We start from the raw sequence: 18226 nt of genomic DNA, 5'->3' as shown, positions 1-18226 counted from the left end.
TTTTTTCCCAGGAATAAGGAAATTGTGAAATATCTGCTAAACCAAGGGGCCGATGTCACTCTTCGTGCAAAAAATGGATACACGGCCTTTGACCTCGTGATGCTGCTGAATGATCCCGGTAGGTAATTTCAAGAAAAGGGTTGTAAATCTACCCAGCGTTTCTTGGACTGGGAGTCAAGACAGCCACCTCCTCTGTGACTTGTGTTTTAAGCACTTGCTTATTCGTGGGGGAAAGTCATTCTCAAGTGTCAGGAGCTTACTGCATGATCTTAGGCAAGTTCATTCCCTCCCCAGTGAAGCGCTGGACTTGGACCAGGTGGCCCCGGGGACTTCTTCCAGCACCAACCTCCTAGGAGTCTCTAGAGAGGGAAGGAAAATAAGACGTGTCTGACTTTGCAGTCCACACACACCCTAGAATGGCATCTGTGCTTCACAGCCAGAAATCCTGAGTCACTCAGGTGGAAACATAAAGTCCCCTTTGATAAGCAGAATGGAAGATAGAGTGATGGCCGTCTCAGCTTAATTGTGTAGGTAGAGGCTGCAGGGTCAAGGGTCGTGTACTGGGAATGTGGCCGTTAGTTCCACCCCTCTTTGGCCTCGACTGGTACCTCCTACTCCCCTTTGACCCTCCCCTGCTGTGACAGGTACTCTTTTGGGACCTGGGCTTCCAGTTAGCCAGCTCAAGGGGAAAGGTCTCTGATCTGTCGTCTTTCGTATCAACCTGGAGTTTCAACCCAGAGAGAGAGAAGCCCCGAGGCCCTTCTGACCCACTAGGCTTGAACCCTGTGCTGGGATTCTAGCTGTTGGCTGTGGGGAGAGAAGACTTTTACCTCTGCAGTTGCAAGTCACCTGCTGCCCCTCTTAGCTAGAGGGGTAGCCAGCAGGCATGCCCTTCCTCATCACAGCACTGCCACCCTTGCCACCCCTTCCCTGCTGCAGGCCCCTGCACTTCACAGATGCACACTTGGTTCTGTTTGACCCTCAAAGAGGTCTGAGAGGGGAAGCAGAGGTTCACATCCTCTTTAAGAGATGAGGTCGCCAAGACTCGGGAAGTGATCTGTCCCAGCCAGAGGATTGGAGTCCTGTGCCCCAAGTCCAGTGATCCCACTCCACCTCGTTGGAGACCTTCTTCACTTGGCAAGAGTTTGTTATTCGGAATCAGTCCCTAGCCACTCTCACTGGATCTCATACACACTTTTTCTGAGAAACTCATCTTTTCAGTGTTCCTCTTCTCCCTAGCCTCCACTGCTGTTTATTCCCTTTCCCAATAAAACAGTCTATTCCTAGGAATATTTTGCCTACTGGGTTTTTAAATGAAGTGTTTACACAAAACTTTTGAAGAAACTCATGCCTATTATTGAATACTTGGAGAGAAAAAAGAAATAACCTGGCGTGGATGGCTCGCGCCCATAATCCCAGCACTTTGGGAGGCTGAGGTGGGTGGATCACTTGAGGCCAGGGGTTCGAGACCAGCCTGGCCAACATGATGAAACCCCATCTCTACTAAAAATACAAAAATTAGCCAGGCATGATGGCGGGCGCTGTAGCCCCAGCTACATGGGAGGCTGAGGCAAAGAACCGCTTGAACCTAGGAGGTGGAGGTTGCAGTGAGCCAAGATTGTGCCACTGCACTCCAGCCTGGGTGACAGAGCAAGACTCTGTCTCCAAAAAAAAAAGAAAAAAGAAATAGTCATCAAGAAAGAGCATTGTTAATAGTTTTGGAGTAGTTTCTTCTCAATCTTTTTTGCAATGCTTTTTTTATATAACTGAGTTGGGTTCATAATAACTTCATAATACTTAGTATTTTTAAAGCACTTGTATTGCTCTAAAGGAATTCCCGTGAATTGACAAGATACCTTTATGTGGTGGGTATTAATGTCACTGACTTGTACAGACACACAAAGAGGCTTTATAATTTACCTGCAGTTACACAGCCAGGGAGGGACAGAAGCAGAATCTGAACCTCTGCAGCCTGGCTGTGAAGCCTGCACTTTTAAACACACTGCCCCCTGCCTTCCTCATGAGTGAGGACTTCCGGTTTTTCTTTCTGGTTAAGTAGGTTAAGCCCTGCTGGCTTTGTTTGCCACCTTTTGAAGATCAGATGGAGAGGCAGGTGCCTTGATTCTGGAATTACACAGACCCTGGAGCTGCAGGGCTGAGTTCTAAGTCTAACGGGTCATCTTGAGTCTTCTCCTTATGGCCCAACAGACATATTTGCAGGTAAAATGCTGCCTTTTGTGTCCATAGACACGGAACTTGTTCGACTGCTGGCATCTGTCTGCATGCAGGTGAATAAAGACAAAGGCCGGCCGAGCCACCAGCCGCCCCTGCCCCACTCGAAGGTCCGACAGCCCTGGAGCATCCCAGTGCTGCCCGATGACAAGGGTGGACTGAAGGTTTGCCTTTTCCTGTCTTAAAGGGGCTTAGGGGGCCAGGGAGATGGGGGCTGGCGGGGAGCCTGCTGCCTCCTGTGCACCCAGGCTGGTTTATGCTGGGGAGTCCCCGCAGGGGTGGCGGGTGAGCTGGCATTGAGCAATAGGAAACAAAGGGGACCAGGAAAAACTGGGGTGACTGTGACCATGTTGTGGCAACAGTGGCTGCTTTGTAAGAATGTGGGTCCACGCCTGTAATCCCAGCTACTCTAGAGACTGAGACAGGAGAATTGCTTGAGCCTGGGAGGCTGTGGTTACAGTGAGCTGAGATCACGTCACTGCACTCCAGCCTGGGCGATAGAACAAGAGCTTGTCTCAAAAAGGAATGTGGGTCCATATTACTAGATCTCTCTCTTTTTTTTTTAAAGGAAAAAATAGAAATCCAGATTTTGATATGGAATCTTAATTTATAAGTACAGGGAATTTTAGAAAATTCTGCATGATGTAGTACTGAGCTGGCCAAAGCAAACACTTCTCTTCCCAAGGAATCCGTTTGCAGCCTCTGCTTTACTGTGCAGGATATTTGCTGATCATGCCACTCTGGGGTCTCCCTGCAGTCCACAGGCCCTGCCAGCTTCCTGGAAACACCAGAAACAAGCTCTGGTGGCTGCTTGTAACTGCAAGCTGAGACTTTCTCTTTGGATTTCTCATCTTCCACATCCTGCTCTACTTGTTTGAAATCAAACTTACTTTATGCCTGAGAAAACAAAACAACACACTGGTCTTGTCTGCCGACCTCCCCAGTCTGCATGGGGTGGTAGCGCCTTCTGAGGGCTGCAGACTCGGCGCTCCTTTTGTGTCCATTGCTAGCTCAAGCTCTGCCTCCTTCCTGACTGTGTTGTTCTCATAGCTCCCTTCATTCCTGCTCTTACTGCCATTTCCACAGGCAGGCCCTCATAGATGCCCTTCGTGGCTGTTCATTAACCTCTGAGTGGTCATGGGTTACAAGCGTTCCCAGGAGGTAGTGCCTGTCCTCTCTAGGTGAGGCTCAGCTATAGGAGCAGCTGGCCCAGGCCCTGGTATAGAGATCCTGATGCCTCTCACGTTATCACCAGAGCAGGAGGAGGGAGATTATGCAATTGTAGACGCTTAGGAATCTGGAGCTGCCTCTGCGTCCATCTGTCCCTGTCTCACTGTAAGACCTCAAGCAAGTCAGCAATCCTGTCTGGGTCTCCATTTCTCAATCTGTGCAATTAGGAGATTGATTAGATGAGGGATGGCAAATAGGGTTCACTGCCACCTCCAGGCTGTTGGAAGTGACTGCCTAAGGGCTGGGTCAGGAAAGATTTAGTGAGTAACCATGGCTTATTGGGAATGGGTGCTATCATTGATCAGTAATGTCTGTCTGGGCCCCAGGAGAGGGGAGGGCAGGCACATGTGAATGTAGTCACTGTCTCTGGGCTGGCAGGTCCTGGGCCTGCTCTCCTTGCCCTTCCTGGAGCATGACTTCTGCTCTGCGTTCCTTTGACAGTCCTGGTGGAACCGAATGTCCAATCGGTTCCGAAAGCTCAAACTGATGCAGACGCTGCCCCGTGGGCTGTCCAGCAACCAGCCTTTGCCTTTCTCTGAAGAGCCTGAGCCAGCTCTGGACTCCACAATGAGGGCTGTCCCCCAGGACAAGACAAGCCGCTCTGCACTCCCTGATGCAGCCCCTGTGACCAAAGACAATGGTGAGAAAAGTCTGCATGTGCAGTAGAATTTTTGGAATGGTCTGAGCCTGTACCCTCTGCCCTTCATCCTACCGCCTGGGTTGCTGTCGGGTAAGATGATGTTGGAATGTGACACTGGAGCATAGAGGCTGGTCTGGTGGAAAAGATACTTAGGCAGGGACACAACCACCAGGAGTGTGATAGAATGAGAAGGTGCTGGCCAGTGGCAAGAGGCCCAGGTTCCTGTCCCACACTACCTGCTGAGGGACGACAGGGAGTCGTCCTCTCTCTTGCCTTTGATAGGTGGTATTCCCCACCTATGAAATGTGATTGGTCTATGACACTGAAAGTATCTTGAAATAAAATGAGTTACTGGGAGGGTGTGAGTAGTGAGCTCCCCGTCACTCAAGGTATTCAACAGCTTGGATAACTTTGTCAGTTTGCTGAAGGAGATTCCCATACTGACTGGAACATAGATAAGATCTCTTCTAACAGTCAGATTCCCCATGACCGGATTAGCTCCTCTGGCACCACCTCTGAGACAGACTATTGAGCTGGGGGCACCACTGTCTGACTCAGCACGGCAGTGGTTTATGGGAAAGCTGAAAACATGCTCCAATATACCTTTTAAATGCCTTCCTTCTATTAAAATATCGAATACCAATTATTATTAAATATTTAAGCACCCAGGAGAGTTGGTTTTCCAGGTTGAAGCCTGCCCCAGTCACTCATCCTTATGCTGTGGACACGTGGAGGGGTCATTTCAGGAAATTTCCATTTGTCTCTCAGGTCCTGGGAGCACAAGAGGAGAAAAGGAAGACACGTTATTGACAACCATGGTGAGTGTGGGGCTTTTCTAAAAGCATTTTAGGTCTCCGGCAATCATCAGTTGATTGATTTACAAGGAGGGATGTAGGCGTTTGTCTGTCTTTGTGGTGGTCACAGATAGGGTTGGTGATGAGAATGTGTAACAATGGGCTTAGCTCTGGCACTGAGGAGTCAGATCAGATGCCAGCTCTAAACTGTGGAGAGGGCTGTGCTGGTGCTCACCCGCTGGGTGTCAGCCCTGGCCCTGTTCTCATGGAGGCAGGGGATTGAGGGTAGGAATTGATGGGCAGCATGAGAAATGAAGACTCACCATTTGGGCTGTGGAGAACCAGGGCGAGAGGAGTCAAAGAGGAGGCTATGTTTCCAGCTGGGGAGGCCTCAGTTTCCTCATCTGTAACTTAGAGATGTATTAGGATTAGGGTCAACTGTGAGTAACGGAAAATCCCCAAGTAACAATGGTGTAAATGAGATAGCAGCCTACTTCATTCAAGTAAACAAAGTCCAGAACTAGTATATGGCTCATTGGAGTTAGGGACTTGAGTCCTTTCTGCCTGTTGGTCCCCCATGTGTAGTTTCTGTTTCTCAGGTCACCTCTTGGTTCAAGATGGCTGCCAGAGCTCTGGCCCATGACGGCCTCATTCTAGCCAGCAGGAGAGAGGAGGGGAGAAGAGGTAGCCATGGGCACATGCCAGCTGTCTTTAAGGAAGTTTCTTGGGGCCACGCACAGTAGCTCATGCCTGTAATCCCAGCACTTTGGGAGGCGGAGGCAGGTGAATCACGTGAGGTCAGGAGTTTGAGACCAGCCTGGCCAACGTGGTGAAACCTCATCTCTACTAAAAATACAAAAATTAGTTGGGCATGGTGGTGGGCGCCTGTAATACCAGATACTCGGGAGGCTGAAGCCGGAGAATTGGTTGAACCCGGGAGGTGGAGGTTGCAGTGAACCAAGCTCGTGCCATTGTTCTCCAGCCTGGGCAACAGAGCAAGATTCTGTCTTAAAAAAAAAAAAAAAAAAAAAAAAAAAAAAAAAAAAAAAAGGTTCTTGGCAACTACTCTGCTTAAATCACAGTGGGGAAGCTGGGAAATGAAGTCTTTGTTCCAAGTGGTCCTGTGCCCATCTAAATGAACATTAGGGGTGTCATTTCTAAGATGTGAAAAGTAGATACTGGGGGACAGTTTGCAGTCTCTGACTTCGGGGATCCCTCATGGTTATGGTTTTTAAACAAGATCACTCCCAGGAAGTTCTTAGCATAGTGTCTGGCCCAGAATAAGCTCCGTGGTGTGAACTTGGATGTGTTACCTCCCCTCTCTGGGTTTCACGTTCGTTTCCTCTGACATGAGAGCTTAGTGGTTAAAGTTGGACTTCAGTCCCTTTAGCGCTAAGACCCTAATACTAGCCAGCAGAGGGCAGTATTGCTGAGGACAAGGGAGCAGAGGGGGCTCCCAGAAAAGGCATCAGCAGTGTCAGGAACTTTAGAGCCCAGCGAGGGGTCCTGACCCAATCTGCCCACGGCTCCCTGCCACCCCAACAGGTGTAAATTGATGGCTCTAACACCGACTGTGGGGGCTTGTGCTGCCTGACATTTGATCATGTTATTAAATAGCAATAATTATTTTTGGTGTGAAGACAGAAATGCTATTTTAGAAATTTTGGAAGAAGCAGTAAAACATGTAGAAGGAAAATAAATTCATCCCTGATCACACACCCAACTATAACCATGGTTGGCATTTTTATGGATATGTCTTTTGAGTATTTTTTATAAGCAGTTTTTTAGCATGTATAAATATGATATGATGTTGTATATAATAATAGCAAATACCATAGCTTTTACTAGGTACCAGCTACTATTCATCGCACTTTGCATATATCAGCTCATTTAATATTCCTGAGGTTGGCACTGTTAGTATCTTTCCCATATTGTGTTGAATCCAATTTATTTGTGATTTATATGTTGTGACCATCTTTTCCATGTCATAAAACACCATGTAGCCACATCATATTTAATGGCTACATTAGAACATTCTAGTGTAGGAACATGTCTCTTTATCCAAGACTGAACTGTCAGACTCTGGGATTTCTAGTTTTTTGTTATTTTAACAGCTCAGATGAATGTCCCTATACCTTCGTTTCCCCCACTTGCCTGATTATTTGCTCAGGATGAATACCTAGAAATGGAATTCCTGGGTCAAAGGTTGTGAGTGTCATTGGCTTCCAGAAAGATAGCAACAATTTAGACTGTTACCCCAGGGAGGGAAAAGACCCTTTTGTGGTGGTGGATTTGTCGCTGTGAGTTTCCAACTCAACCCCGTTTGCTGGATGAGCTTGTTGTGGTCTAGAGGGAAAGAGGGGACAGCGCTTGTTTAGAGACTCAGAAAAGCAGGACAGAGCCAGCCTGGGAACCCCGGAGGTGTACTCCTTCCCCAATTGCTCATGCCCTGTAGAGGGCGCCAGTGTTTCCCCCCCCCCCCCCCTTAATGGGTGGGGTGGCCCGGCTGCCCTGCTGATGGGCATGTGCAGCCGTCAGTGTGGAGATGCCCGCCTGCTCGGCTCCCGAGGCGAGTTTAGCTGTGGGATGCCCGTTGCTGCAAAGCTCCATCTGGCACAAAGTTCACTATTTTTCTTAATTAAGGTGAGCTTGGTCTGTGAACACTTCCTTGATGATCTAACAGTCATTACTGTGTAGATTTTATACTGACCCCCAAATCACATTTTCAAAATTAAAAATTAAATTACAATTAAATGTCAGCAGCAGGAGGCGTGGCTGGAGCAAGATGGGATGTGGGGGGCTGGGGAAGAGAGTGGTGCTGGGCCCTAGCCCTTATAACCTCCCGCGTCCTTCTTCACTCCCAATGGCTGCTCATGCTGGTCTCCTTGCAGCACTGCACCCATGTCCTGCTCCTCTAGGCTCCAGGCCTTTCCATATTCTGGCCCCTCACTCAGTCTGGAATGCCCCTCCTGGTCCTCACTGGCCCAGCTTAAACTGTCGTTCGGGCTCAGCTCAGTTCCCACAAAGGTGCCTTCACTGTGCAGCAGGGGCACCCCTCCTCTGTGTTCTCCCAGTTCCCCTGCCTCCCCCACAGCACACCAACATCATCTGCTTCTCCTTGGCGCTCTGTCTCCTCTGCCCCATTCTGATCTTGCTGCTGTGAGGAGAGATCCAGAAGAGGCCTGGTGTTGGCGCAGAGCAGACATGGGTGTTGTGCGGTTACTGGGAGGAGAGCTGTAGATGCCACATAGCTCCTGGCTTGGGTGGAGGGGCGGATGGTGGTGCCATGCCCCAAGAAGCAGGAAAAACATGGAGTCTTTCCTGCAGAGTTGGGAGCCCTCCTGGGGGCTTGTCTAACCCTCAGCCTGTCTTTTCAGCTTCGAAACGGAGCTCCCCTCACCAGACTCCCGAGTGACAAGCTGAAAGCAGTCATCCCCCCATTCCTACCCCCTTCCAGTTTTGAGCTGTGGAGCTCTGATCGGTCCCGGACGCGTCACAATGGGAAGGCAGACCCCATGAAGACTGCGCTGCCCCAGAGAGCCAGCAGGGGCCACCCGGTGGGCGGCGGGGGCACAGACACTGTAAGTTGTCTTCTGACACACTTTTACACATCACTCACTGCTCACTGAGATCATGGTGTGTTCCAGGCAGAGGGACCTCAAACCGACGAATCCAGAGGGGTTGCAACTTTTTTTTTCTTTTGAATGGATGATATCCTTTTGTCTAGTGAAGCCCTACAGAGCAACTCAGTATGGAAAATAGATTAAAATGTTGAGGTAGCAGGGAACATCTGTCCCCTCACTGGAACCCTAGATCTCCAAGGAGCACAGTTTGAAGACCTGATCTATCTAATCCAACCTTCCTTTTAGTAGATGAGGAAACTGGGACCCAGGGAGTGGGAGTAATAGCTGAAGATCACCAGCCAAGTGTGAGGGAACCATAATCAAGAGCAAACACTCAGCGGCAACTGTGTGTGCTACTGGTGTTTTCTTGTGCCCAAGAGTGTGACTTCTGTCCTTTTGACCGTAGTGATTTCTAACTTGGTGGCTCTTGGTCTGTTTCTGAAATTGACAGTCTCATCAGTGTGGAAGGTATCTGTGTGTAACCTGTATCTAGATGGTAGATGCAGCAAATGGGCAAGACGAAGTGATTCAGGACTGACCCTGTCGCCATGTGCTGGGTGATTGGAGAAACTTGTGGCCTCTATCTCTATACGATGGGGCTGACCCCAGCACTCACTGCTGCCTCCTAGGGCTATGATAGTATCAGATCACCTGCAGGAGACCAAGAGCCTGGCGCCTGGAGATGCTCTCAAAACAGGCAGGACAGGTTTGCATATAGTCTGCTGTTCTCGATCAGGTAGGAACAGGGGGGAGTTGTAGAACCCATCCCTGAGACTTCTTCTATGGCTGTGTTTCCTTGAGAATTTAACCCTAGAGGGACAGAACATCAACTTGACTTGCTTCATTTGCTCAGTGAACATTAACTGAATCCCACTGCCATGTAGCCCAGTCAGCCCCATTCTGCCCTAGAAGAGATGGTGGTCTGGGTGGCAAAGACACAGGCACAGAACATGAGGCAGGGAGCAGTGTTAGGAGTGTGGGAGCGCCAGAGAGGTGACCGTGTGTGGTAGGGCACTCAGGAGGCCTCCAGGAAGAGGCGACAGCTGAGCTGGGATTTGCAGGCTGTGGAAGAGTTTTCTCCCCAGTGGAGTGCAGGCAGCAGCGTCCCAGGTAGAGGGAGAGAGAACGTGAGCTATGGCCTTTGCAAGTGTGTTCTGTTTCGCTTACTCAGCAGAGGGGCCTCATTCTGGGCCCTGGGGATCGTGTCACTGTCCCTCCCTTAGGAGTGCCCACAGTAGGGGGCCAGGACCCTGGGATCTGTCACTGTCTCTCCCTTAGGAGTGCCCACAGTAGAGGACCAACAAGAGGACCTTCGTTTTGGTGTCCTATGGCTGCTGTAACAAGTCACCACAAACTGCATGGCTTAAAACAACAGAAATGTATTCTCTCACAGTCCTGCAGGCAGAAAGTCTGAAATCAAGGTGTCAGCAGGGCCCCGCTCCCTCGGGAGGCTCCGGGGAGATCCGTTCTTTCCTCTGACAGCTTCTCTTGACTCTAGGCTTCGCTTGGCTTGTGGCTGCATCACTCCAGTCTCGGCCTCCAGGGTCACGTTGCTTCCTTGTTTGTCAAAATTCCCTCTGCCTTTTCTCTTATAAAGATACATGTGATTGCATTTAGAGCCCACCTGGATAATCCAGGATAAGCTCCTCCTCTCAAAATCCTTGACTTAGGCACATCTTAGGTAAGCACATATAAGCTCATCCTCATTCTCATGCCTCATAAGGTAACAGTCAAAGGTTCTGGGAATTAGGACACTGTGTATCTTTTTGGCGGCTGCAATTCAGCCCACTGCAACCTTTAATCACATCTACTGAGTGCCTTCTTTGTGCCGAGGCCAGAGCTGGGTACCAGGCATACAGCAGAGAACCAAGTCCCCATCGAGCTGGCAGTCCACTGGGGCATCAGACACACAGGCAACCGCAGTAAATGTACACTCACAAGCCATGGTAAGAGTTACAGTGTAAGCGAAGAGGGTGCTGGAAGGGAGCACAGCCGTGTGTCGAGGAGCCTGCCCTACACGGGAGCCCACCCTAGACCAGAGCCCATATTATATCGCTTAGGCAGTGAAGGTCTCCGAGACCTGAGAGCCAAGGACCGGGAGGGGCCGCTGTGGGAGAAGTAGGGTAAGGATGGGGAGGAGCCACCGGGTCCGTGTAGAACAGACTGCCTAGGTAAAGGCCCCAAGGCACAAAAAAGATCAGCAGGAAACCCAAAGGAGGTTGGTGTGCCTGGAGCACAGCAAGTGAAGCAGAGGGTGGAGTGAGGTCAGGATGGAGAGGACGTGACCAGGAGCACTGGCACCAGGGACAATGGGGCCAGGAAAGACACCATAAAGGATGTGGGGAGGAGAAGATCCATTTCAGGCTGAGGGACCAATAGAGGCAGCATCACGGAAGCAGGCTTGGAGTTGGGGAGGTGGTCACTGCGCCCGGCAGTGCTGAGGGGGCTGGATTTTGTCCTGGATGTGCTGAGGCCTCCATGGGTTGTCAGTGAATAACATGGTCAGGTTTTTTCCTGGAAGGCCCTGGAGTTGAATGAGACTGAAAGCAAGGTGGCCCATGGGAAATGACGTGACATGGATTCACTGAGCTAATGGGCAAGTTGTCAGCACATAGAAGCAAGCTCCATCCCTCAGGGACTCCCCAGCTGGGCCCTGGCAGGGCCATGCTGGGCACAGCAAGCTTTGGTGGGGTGTGTACCAGCTGAGCACAGGAACCCACACACTGTGATCCTGCACGGCTGGAGGGAGGAGCAGCCTCCCTAAGTGCTGCACCTGCCTTATTCTTGTAGACACCCGTCAGGCCTGTTAAATTTCCAAGCCTCCCCAGAAGCCCAGCCTCTTCTGCCAATTCTGGAAACTTCAACCACTCGCCTCATTCATCGGGCGGCTCCAGTGGGGTAGGTGTGAGCCGGCACGGTGGGGAGCTGCTTAACCGCTCAGGTGAGTAGCTGGGCAGGGTCACTCAGGGAGGTGGGGTGATCCCTTGGGACTGAGGGTGTGCGCTGCCCGGATATTCAGGCTGCAGACAGTCGCAGGAATGACCGCGCAAGAGGCACTTTCTCCTTAATGTGGCTAAGAGATTTTTCAGTGAATTCCCAATTCAGAGTTTTACACATTTTCTTGGGGATGCAGATGGATGGAGATGGAGGAAAATAAAGTCCAGAATGCTTTTTTTTTTCTTGTAAAATTTTACAAGAGATTAAGGGAAGTGCATGATGTTTTCATGGTGTTTAAAATCTCTGAAGGTTAGACCCTGGAGAGCTTCTCATTCTGCCCCTTCATTGAGCAGATGAGGAAACCGAAGTTCACAATGGGCAAGAGATTTGCTTAGGGTCACACAGCAAGTTGGTGGCAATTAGGTCTCAAAGCAGAGTGCCCCAAAGTTATTATGGGCTTGCAGCATACTTTCTAGTCCTCCCTAAGGTCATCCAGGATTAACCAAAACCAGCTTTGGAGGAAGGCCACTGTATTAGTCTGTTCTCATGCTGCTAATAAAGACATACCCGAGACTGGGTAACTTATAAAGAAAAAGAGGTTTAATGGACTCACAATTCCACAGGCTGAGGAGGCCTCACAATCATGCAGAAGCTGAAAGGCACATCTTACATGGCACAGGGCAAGAGAGAGCTTGTGCAGGGAAACTCCTCATTATAAAACCATCAGATCTCATGAGAGTTATTCACTATCATGGGAACAGCACAGGAGAGACCCACCCCCATGATTCAATTACCTCCATCAGGTCCCTCCCATGACGCGGGAATTGTGGGAAATATAATTCAAGATGAGATTTGGGTGGGGACACAGCCAAACCATATCAGCCACCCTGCTTCTAGTGGAAAAAGCTTTAAGACCAGATGAGCCAAGAGACTGAAACAAAGTATAATCTCACTCACTACAGATCATCATTACCATTTTCATATATATATATTTGGAAAGTGTTTTTCTATAGATTATGAATATTTATAAAAAGGCACAATAATTTATGGAGCACTTAATATTTGTCAAGTAGCATGCCAAGCCCTTTGAATGAATTATCTCCTTCAGTGCCCCAGCAGGCAGTGAAGTTACCACCTCTGTTTTACAGATGAGGGATTGGGGCTAAGGACAGTTAGATAACTCGTCCGGGGTCAAATAGCTATTAGTTGGCAGAGCCAGGATCCAAACCCAGGCAGTCTCACTTCAGAGCCTGTTCTTGGAACCACGTGCCTTTCTAAACTATAAACTGCTCTGTAACTTGCTTTTTTCTTTTTCCTCACATTGCTAGATTGTGAGCATCTTTTTATGTTGATACATATATATCTACAGCACCTTGTTTAATAATCAAACAGTATTCCATTTGTATGAGGCATCACAGTTCATTTAACCAATTCCCTGTGTTGAACACTGAGGCTGTTCCTAGATTTTTGCTTTTTATAGGTAATACCTCCCTACATAATACCTTCATGCCTCCATATTCATCTATATGTTCAGTGATTTCATTTATTTAAATTTGCTGGAATCAGGGTGGCTGAGTTTGTGAGTATGCCTATTTTTGAGGTTTTTGATATGTTTTGCCCTCCAGAATGGCTCTGTTTAAACATGTGAAATACTTACAGCAGGGCCTGGCACGTAGTAAATCCTCTATAAATATTAGTCATTAGTGTCCCCCCTTGAGCACCCCCCAGCCCTGAGTATTATCACTTTCTTCTTTTCTTTCTTTCTTTCTTTTTTTTTTTTCTTTGAGACAGAGTCTCACTGTTGCCAGGCTGGAGTGCAGTGGTGCGATCTTCGCTCACTGCAGCGTCCCCCTTCTGGGTTCAAGCGATCCTCCTCCCTCAGCCTCCCAAGTAGCTGGGATTACAGGTGCCCGCCACCACACCCAGCTAATTTTTTATATTTTTAGTAGAGACAGGGTTTCACCATGTTGGCCAGGCTGGTCTCGATCTCTACCTTGTGATCTGCCCGCCTCGGCCTCCCAAAGTGCTGGGATTACAGGCGTGAGCCACTGCACCTGGCCCCTTTATTTTATAATAGTTCAAGGTTACCAGTAGATTTGGGAAGCAGGGTGAGGGAGAATGGCAGTCAGGGTTCAGTCAGGGAGCAGAGCACTCTGAGCATTATGGAATTGGGAATTTATTGACTCAGTCGTGTCAGAAGGTGGCCACATAAAGGGAGAGTCAAAGGGTGAGGGACCAATCGCTCACTAGCCCTCCTGAAGCCCTGGTGCAGCCAGACAAGATGGTCTGTGCAGCTGCTGGCCGGCACTGCAGAAGGGCTCCTGTGGGCATCGAGTGCAGGGTGTTGCATCTGTGCCTGGTGGGGGCTGGCACAAGCTGGCCGTGGCACGGGGAAAGCGAGGATGGACTGGGTTTTGCCTGTGCTGCTGCTTCCCACCTCTTACCATTACGCCTTCGCAGCACAGGGCCTGCTGCCTAAACATCTACCTCCTGGTTCTCCTGCAGAGTTCTCCTGTGATCAGTCCTGTCCTGGAGCCACATGGGGAAGGGAGTCTGGGAGACTGGCTCCAACCCAGTCATCACATGACAGTCCACCACCCTTGTGTTGGAGTAAGCCCTCTGTGCCCTTGGTGTTCACTCATTTTGTGTTTCCTCAGGTGGCAGCATAGACAATGTCTTGTCCCAAATCGCTGCCCAGAGGAAAAAAGCAGCCGGATTATCGGAGCAGAAACCCAGCCATCGGTCAAGTCCTGTGGGGCCAGCACCGGGGTCCAGCCCATCTGAGCTTCCAGCCTCCCCTGCAGGTGGCAGCGCTCCTGTTGGCAAGGTGCTTGTTTTGTGTGGCCTCCTCCTGTTACACTCACAGATTCTGTCCTAACATGGCCCACTTGCCGGGAAGCATGGGCAGTGCCTTAGTCATGGGACAGGACTAAAGACAGGCCCCTTCCAGCCAGCCACTCCTGGGCTGCATGAGAAGAGCTGAAACGGTCCTCTGCACCAGGCGTTTACCTCCCCTCACATCTCCAGGTTTGAGGGGCACTGGGCTGCTGCACAGTGGCAGGGTACACACCCACTTCCTGCAGTCCCACAGGTCACCCAGCCTCACACTGCACACATTTGTTCATTGATGAGGATGAATGGTTTAAGAGCATGAGTTGAGGAGCAACCTGCCTGGGTTCAGCTCTCAGCCCCACACCTCAGCATTTAGAACAGGGCCTGGCACAGGGTAAGCTCATGTCCGTGTTGGCTGTTCCTGTTGACAGCGTTCTTAGTAGTCTTTGTTGTCCTTCAACCTTATTCATCCACTGTGTACATCCTGGGAGCATCTGCTCTGTGCCTGGCACAGCTAACAGTAAGGATCCAACTGTGAACTGGGAAATTTGGCAACTGCTCTAAGGACACAGGCAGTCACAGCTCAGTGTGATAGGGGTTGTTGTGGAGCAGGAAGGATGCTGTAGGGGCACAGGTGGGGGGCCCTACCCAGGTTTGAGGGCATCAGGGCCATCTGGATGGGGATCTGAAGGATGAGAATGGAGCCAGGTAAAAGGGGTGTGGGTGGGCCAGGGGTGTTGGTACAACTGTTCTGGGGTGAGGGAGCAACTTGTGTAGCACTCCAGAGGTGACAGCATGGCCTAAGGGAGGAGCTGAAGGAAGGACATGAGCAGGACAGAGCCGGGACCTTGTCTCCCTGCTTCTGGGCACTGTGCTTCCATTAATGCAGCCAGAGAACAGTCACCACATTGTTAGCATCTACAGATAATGCAGTAAGCAAGAAAACCTAGATGCCTTCCTGGAACAAGAAGTTTTTTAGTGTCTTCAGACTCTGCCTCTGCCTCCTGAACCTCTTTGCCTTGGTTGATTTCTGGGTGAGCCCCCAGAGTGCGGGTTCCTAGTCGTGAGTGTGAACTGGCTCCTCCACCAAGTGGCTCCCCAGTAGTGCAGCATAACCTTTTCCTCCTCTGAGGGGACTCGATGTCCAGGCAAAACCCCACTCTTCATAGTTCTTAGATGTCATAAGCTTCCTTCAGTGAGGAAAGTCCAAACACAGAAAGCCTCCCTCATCCATGGACCTTTGCCCACCAAAGAAGCGCCTCCAGAGATTTATGCTCCCAGGATGTACATGTACCATATGAGAAATAGTCATTTTCTGCCCAGCCACTCTTGGTTGCACAACTCTTTTTGTTATTCAAGATCCCTTGTTCAATAGGACCTATATAATTAGATTCCTTTCGCAGTATAGCTCCAAAAAGATTTTCTCCCTACACATTTGCTTATTTTCCATTTTTTTATCTTCAAAATAATTTGTGTAATAGGTCCTATATGATTAAGTTCCTTTTATAATTCGGCTGTGAGGAAAAAAGTCTCTACTGATACTTTGATATATTTTATTTTATCAGATAGTAAGAATTTTTAGAATTATTGTATTTCTTTCTTTGCCTTTGCTACTAGGAAACTCAGCTACTCATGAAGCCTACTGTTTTGAGGCTTTGATATAGTGTTTCTTGTCTAAAATTTTGTTTCTATTCTGATGGTCTTATTGGATGTGTTATATGTTAGCTTCCTTTAATTTTTATTGGAAATAAGGCATTTCCAAGTTATAAATTATATTAACTATTCTCTATTATATTAACTATTATTTTGATGTATTGATCATACATTATATATAAGTATATTCTCATGAAAGGAGATTGTATCAAAAGATGCATTCAGGAAGCAGTAAACTGGGGAAACCATCCATTTCAATGATCACCTGACATTTGTAACATAATGTTAATAGTATGTTATGATCTTGAGGAGCTATCTAAAAATTCAGGTTTCTGGGCTCCACCCCAGCATACCTGAATGAGGCTCTCAGGGGAGGGTCTGGGGAATGTTATTCCTGCCAGAGCGTCTGTTGGAACCAGCCCAGTCCAGGGCTCATAGAAACCACAGTCTTAAATCAAAGGACACGGAAGTGGGCTTTCTATCCCAGCAGCAAAATAGAGACATGAAGTGCTTTTTCAAAGATAACCTTAGTAAAAATTAGAAGTTAGTATTCAAAATATGAGCCTCCTGAATCTGGTTTTTGTACTTTGCTTAAACTAACTCGCTGTAATGGTGGAATATCCACAAGGCATGGCATCTAGCAGGGCCGTGAATCAGTGTGATATGAGCTCCAAGAGACACAGCATAGGTGGTGTTAGAGTGTGCACCAAATCTTCCCAGATCTCTGGAGGCCTAAAGGCCTACTAGATATATCAGCTTTCTATTCCTACCTTAAAACTCAGTCATTTCAAACAAAAACATTACTTAGCTGCTTGTGTGTCTGTGGGTCAGCAGTTTAATCTGGACTTATGTGGGCAGTTCTCTGGTCTGCAGGATCACTCACCTGGCTGGTGGCTGAGGTGGCCAGGACAACTGAGCCACATGTGTCTACAGCAAGCTTGGACATGTTCTCATGGCAGTGGCTGAAGGCATGGGTTGAAAGCCAATCAGGTTGTTTAAGCAAGTTAGTATGCCTATGGCAGGAGAGCACACAGAACTACATGCAGAGGGAGGGGTAGAGATGATGTCATTAACACAATCAGCCTACCACTCAACGGATATTGAGAACAATTCAAATATTTCACGGAATCCCAAATAATCTTATATTTACCCACCTCTTCCCCAGTATGTTGCCCATATGGTCCAGAGTATCATGTTTCTTTGCTTTTGGCTGGGATAGATCTGTGGGGATATACTAATTATCTCCTGCTTTATCAGAAATTCTATTTGGGATTGTCTGTCTTCATGGAAAGAGCAGAGAAAAGAGAGAAGAATATATTAGTAGTATAGCCAGCTTTTTGGCAAGTCTTTCAAAACCTCAGGGAGGGTCTTCTTTTTCCACTCAGGCATATAATCAGCTAGAAGGAGCATTAAAGGCTTAGTAGGAAGAAAGATATATTCATTTATGCTTAGAAATCTTAGTCTATACTCTACTATATAATATGTCCAATTTTTAGCAAAATTTACAAGACATACAAAAAGTCAAGAAAAACCACACTCCTTAGAAATGAAGCAATCATAATAATCAGATCTGACAAAGGTGTTAGAATATTTGATAGGGAATTTTAAATAACTGTGATTAATATGTTAAAGGTCCTAATAGAAGGTATAAACAACATGCAAGATCATATGGGTAACTATTTTGGTAGAGATGGAAACTATAAGAAAGAACCCAATGGAAATGTTAGAAATAAAACAGTAATGGAGTTGAGAAATACCTTTGACAGGCACCTCAGTAGACTTGAGGCAGCCAGGGAAATAGTCAGTGAACTTGAAGTTAGGTCAGTAGAGTTTACCCCAACTGAATCACAAGAGAAGAAAGAAGAAACACATATAAAACATCAGTACTCAGGAGTCATGGCATGATATCAAATACCACAGCATAGAGGTAATTGGAATCCCTAAAGGAAGAGAGAGAGGTGGGGCAGAAGGAATATGTAAAGAAATAATGCTTAAAAAATGAAAAGAAATAATGGTTGAGAATTTTCTCAAATTAATGACAGATGCCAAACCACAGATCCAGGAAGTTCACAGAACGCTCAATAGGGTAAATACCAAAAAGAATGTACCCCTCCATATTATGTTTAAACTACTGAAAACAAGCCAAAGAGAAAATCTTGAAGGCAGCCTTTTCTTGAAAGAAATTACATACAGAGAAACAAAAATAGGAATTACAGCAGACTTTTTGTCAGAAATCATGCAAATCAAAGACAGTGTTGTGACATCTTTAAAGTACTGAAAGAAAA

The 18226-nt window shown here is 48.0% G+C and overlaps 1 protein-coding gene across 8 annotated transcripts in view; it reads left to right on the top strand.

The window, feature by feature from the left end:
• The window catches only part of ANKS6 (ankyrin repeat and sterile alpha motif domain containing 6), a 64734-nt gene that overhangs the window by 13928 nt on the left and 32580 nt on the right, over positions 1 to 18226 (top strand). For 4 of the 8 annotated variants that reach the window (XR_008668223.2, XM_055350042.2, XM_055350041.2 and 1 more), the window contains exons 5-12: positions 12 to 118; positions 2248 to 2396; positions 3904 to 4102; positions 4871 to 4920; positions 8274 to 8477; positions 10358 to 10465; positions 11310 to 11460; positions 14114 to 14283. Coding sequence is in view for 7 of the 8 variants with exons in the window: in XM_055350042.2 (XP_055206017.2) it covers positions 12 to 118; positions 2248 to 2396; positions 3904 to 4102; positions 4871 to 4920; positions 8274 to 8477; positions 10358 to 10465; positions 11310 to 11460; positions 14114 to 14283 (1138 nt within the window). In the remaining variant the exon portion in view is untranslated. The remainder of the gene's footprint in view (positions 1 to 11; positions 119 to 2247; positions 2397 to 3903; positions 4103 to 4870; positions 4921 to 8273; positions 8478 to 10357; positions 10466 to 11309; positions 11461 to 14113; positions 14284 to 18226) is intronic. The other 4 variants (XM_019033676.4, XM_031014558.3, XM_031014557.3 and 1 more) reach the window with 1 other exon arrangement.

This window comes from Gorilla gorilla, chromosome 13 (genome assembly GCF_029281585.2).
Source record: "Gorilla gorilla gorilla isolate KB3781 chromosome 13, NHGRI_mGorGor1-v2.1_pri, whole genome shotgun sequence".
In the NCBI taxonomy this organism is placed as follows: Eukaryota; Metazoa; Chordata; class Mammalia; order Primates; family Hominidae; genus Gorilla; species Gorilla gorilla.
Note: the sequence above shows the minus strand (reverse complement) of the source record. Positions and strands in the feature narration are given on the sequence as shown.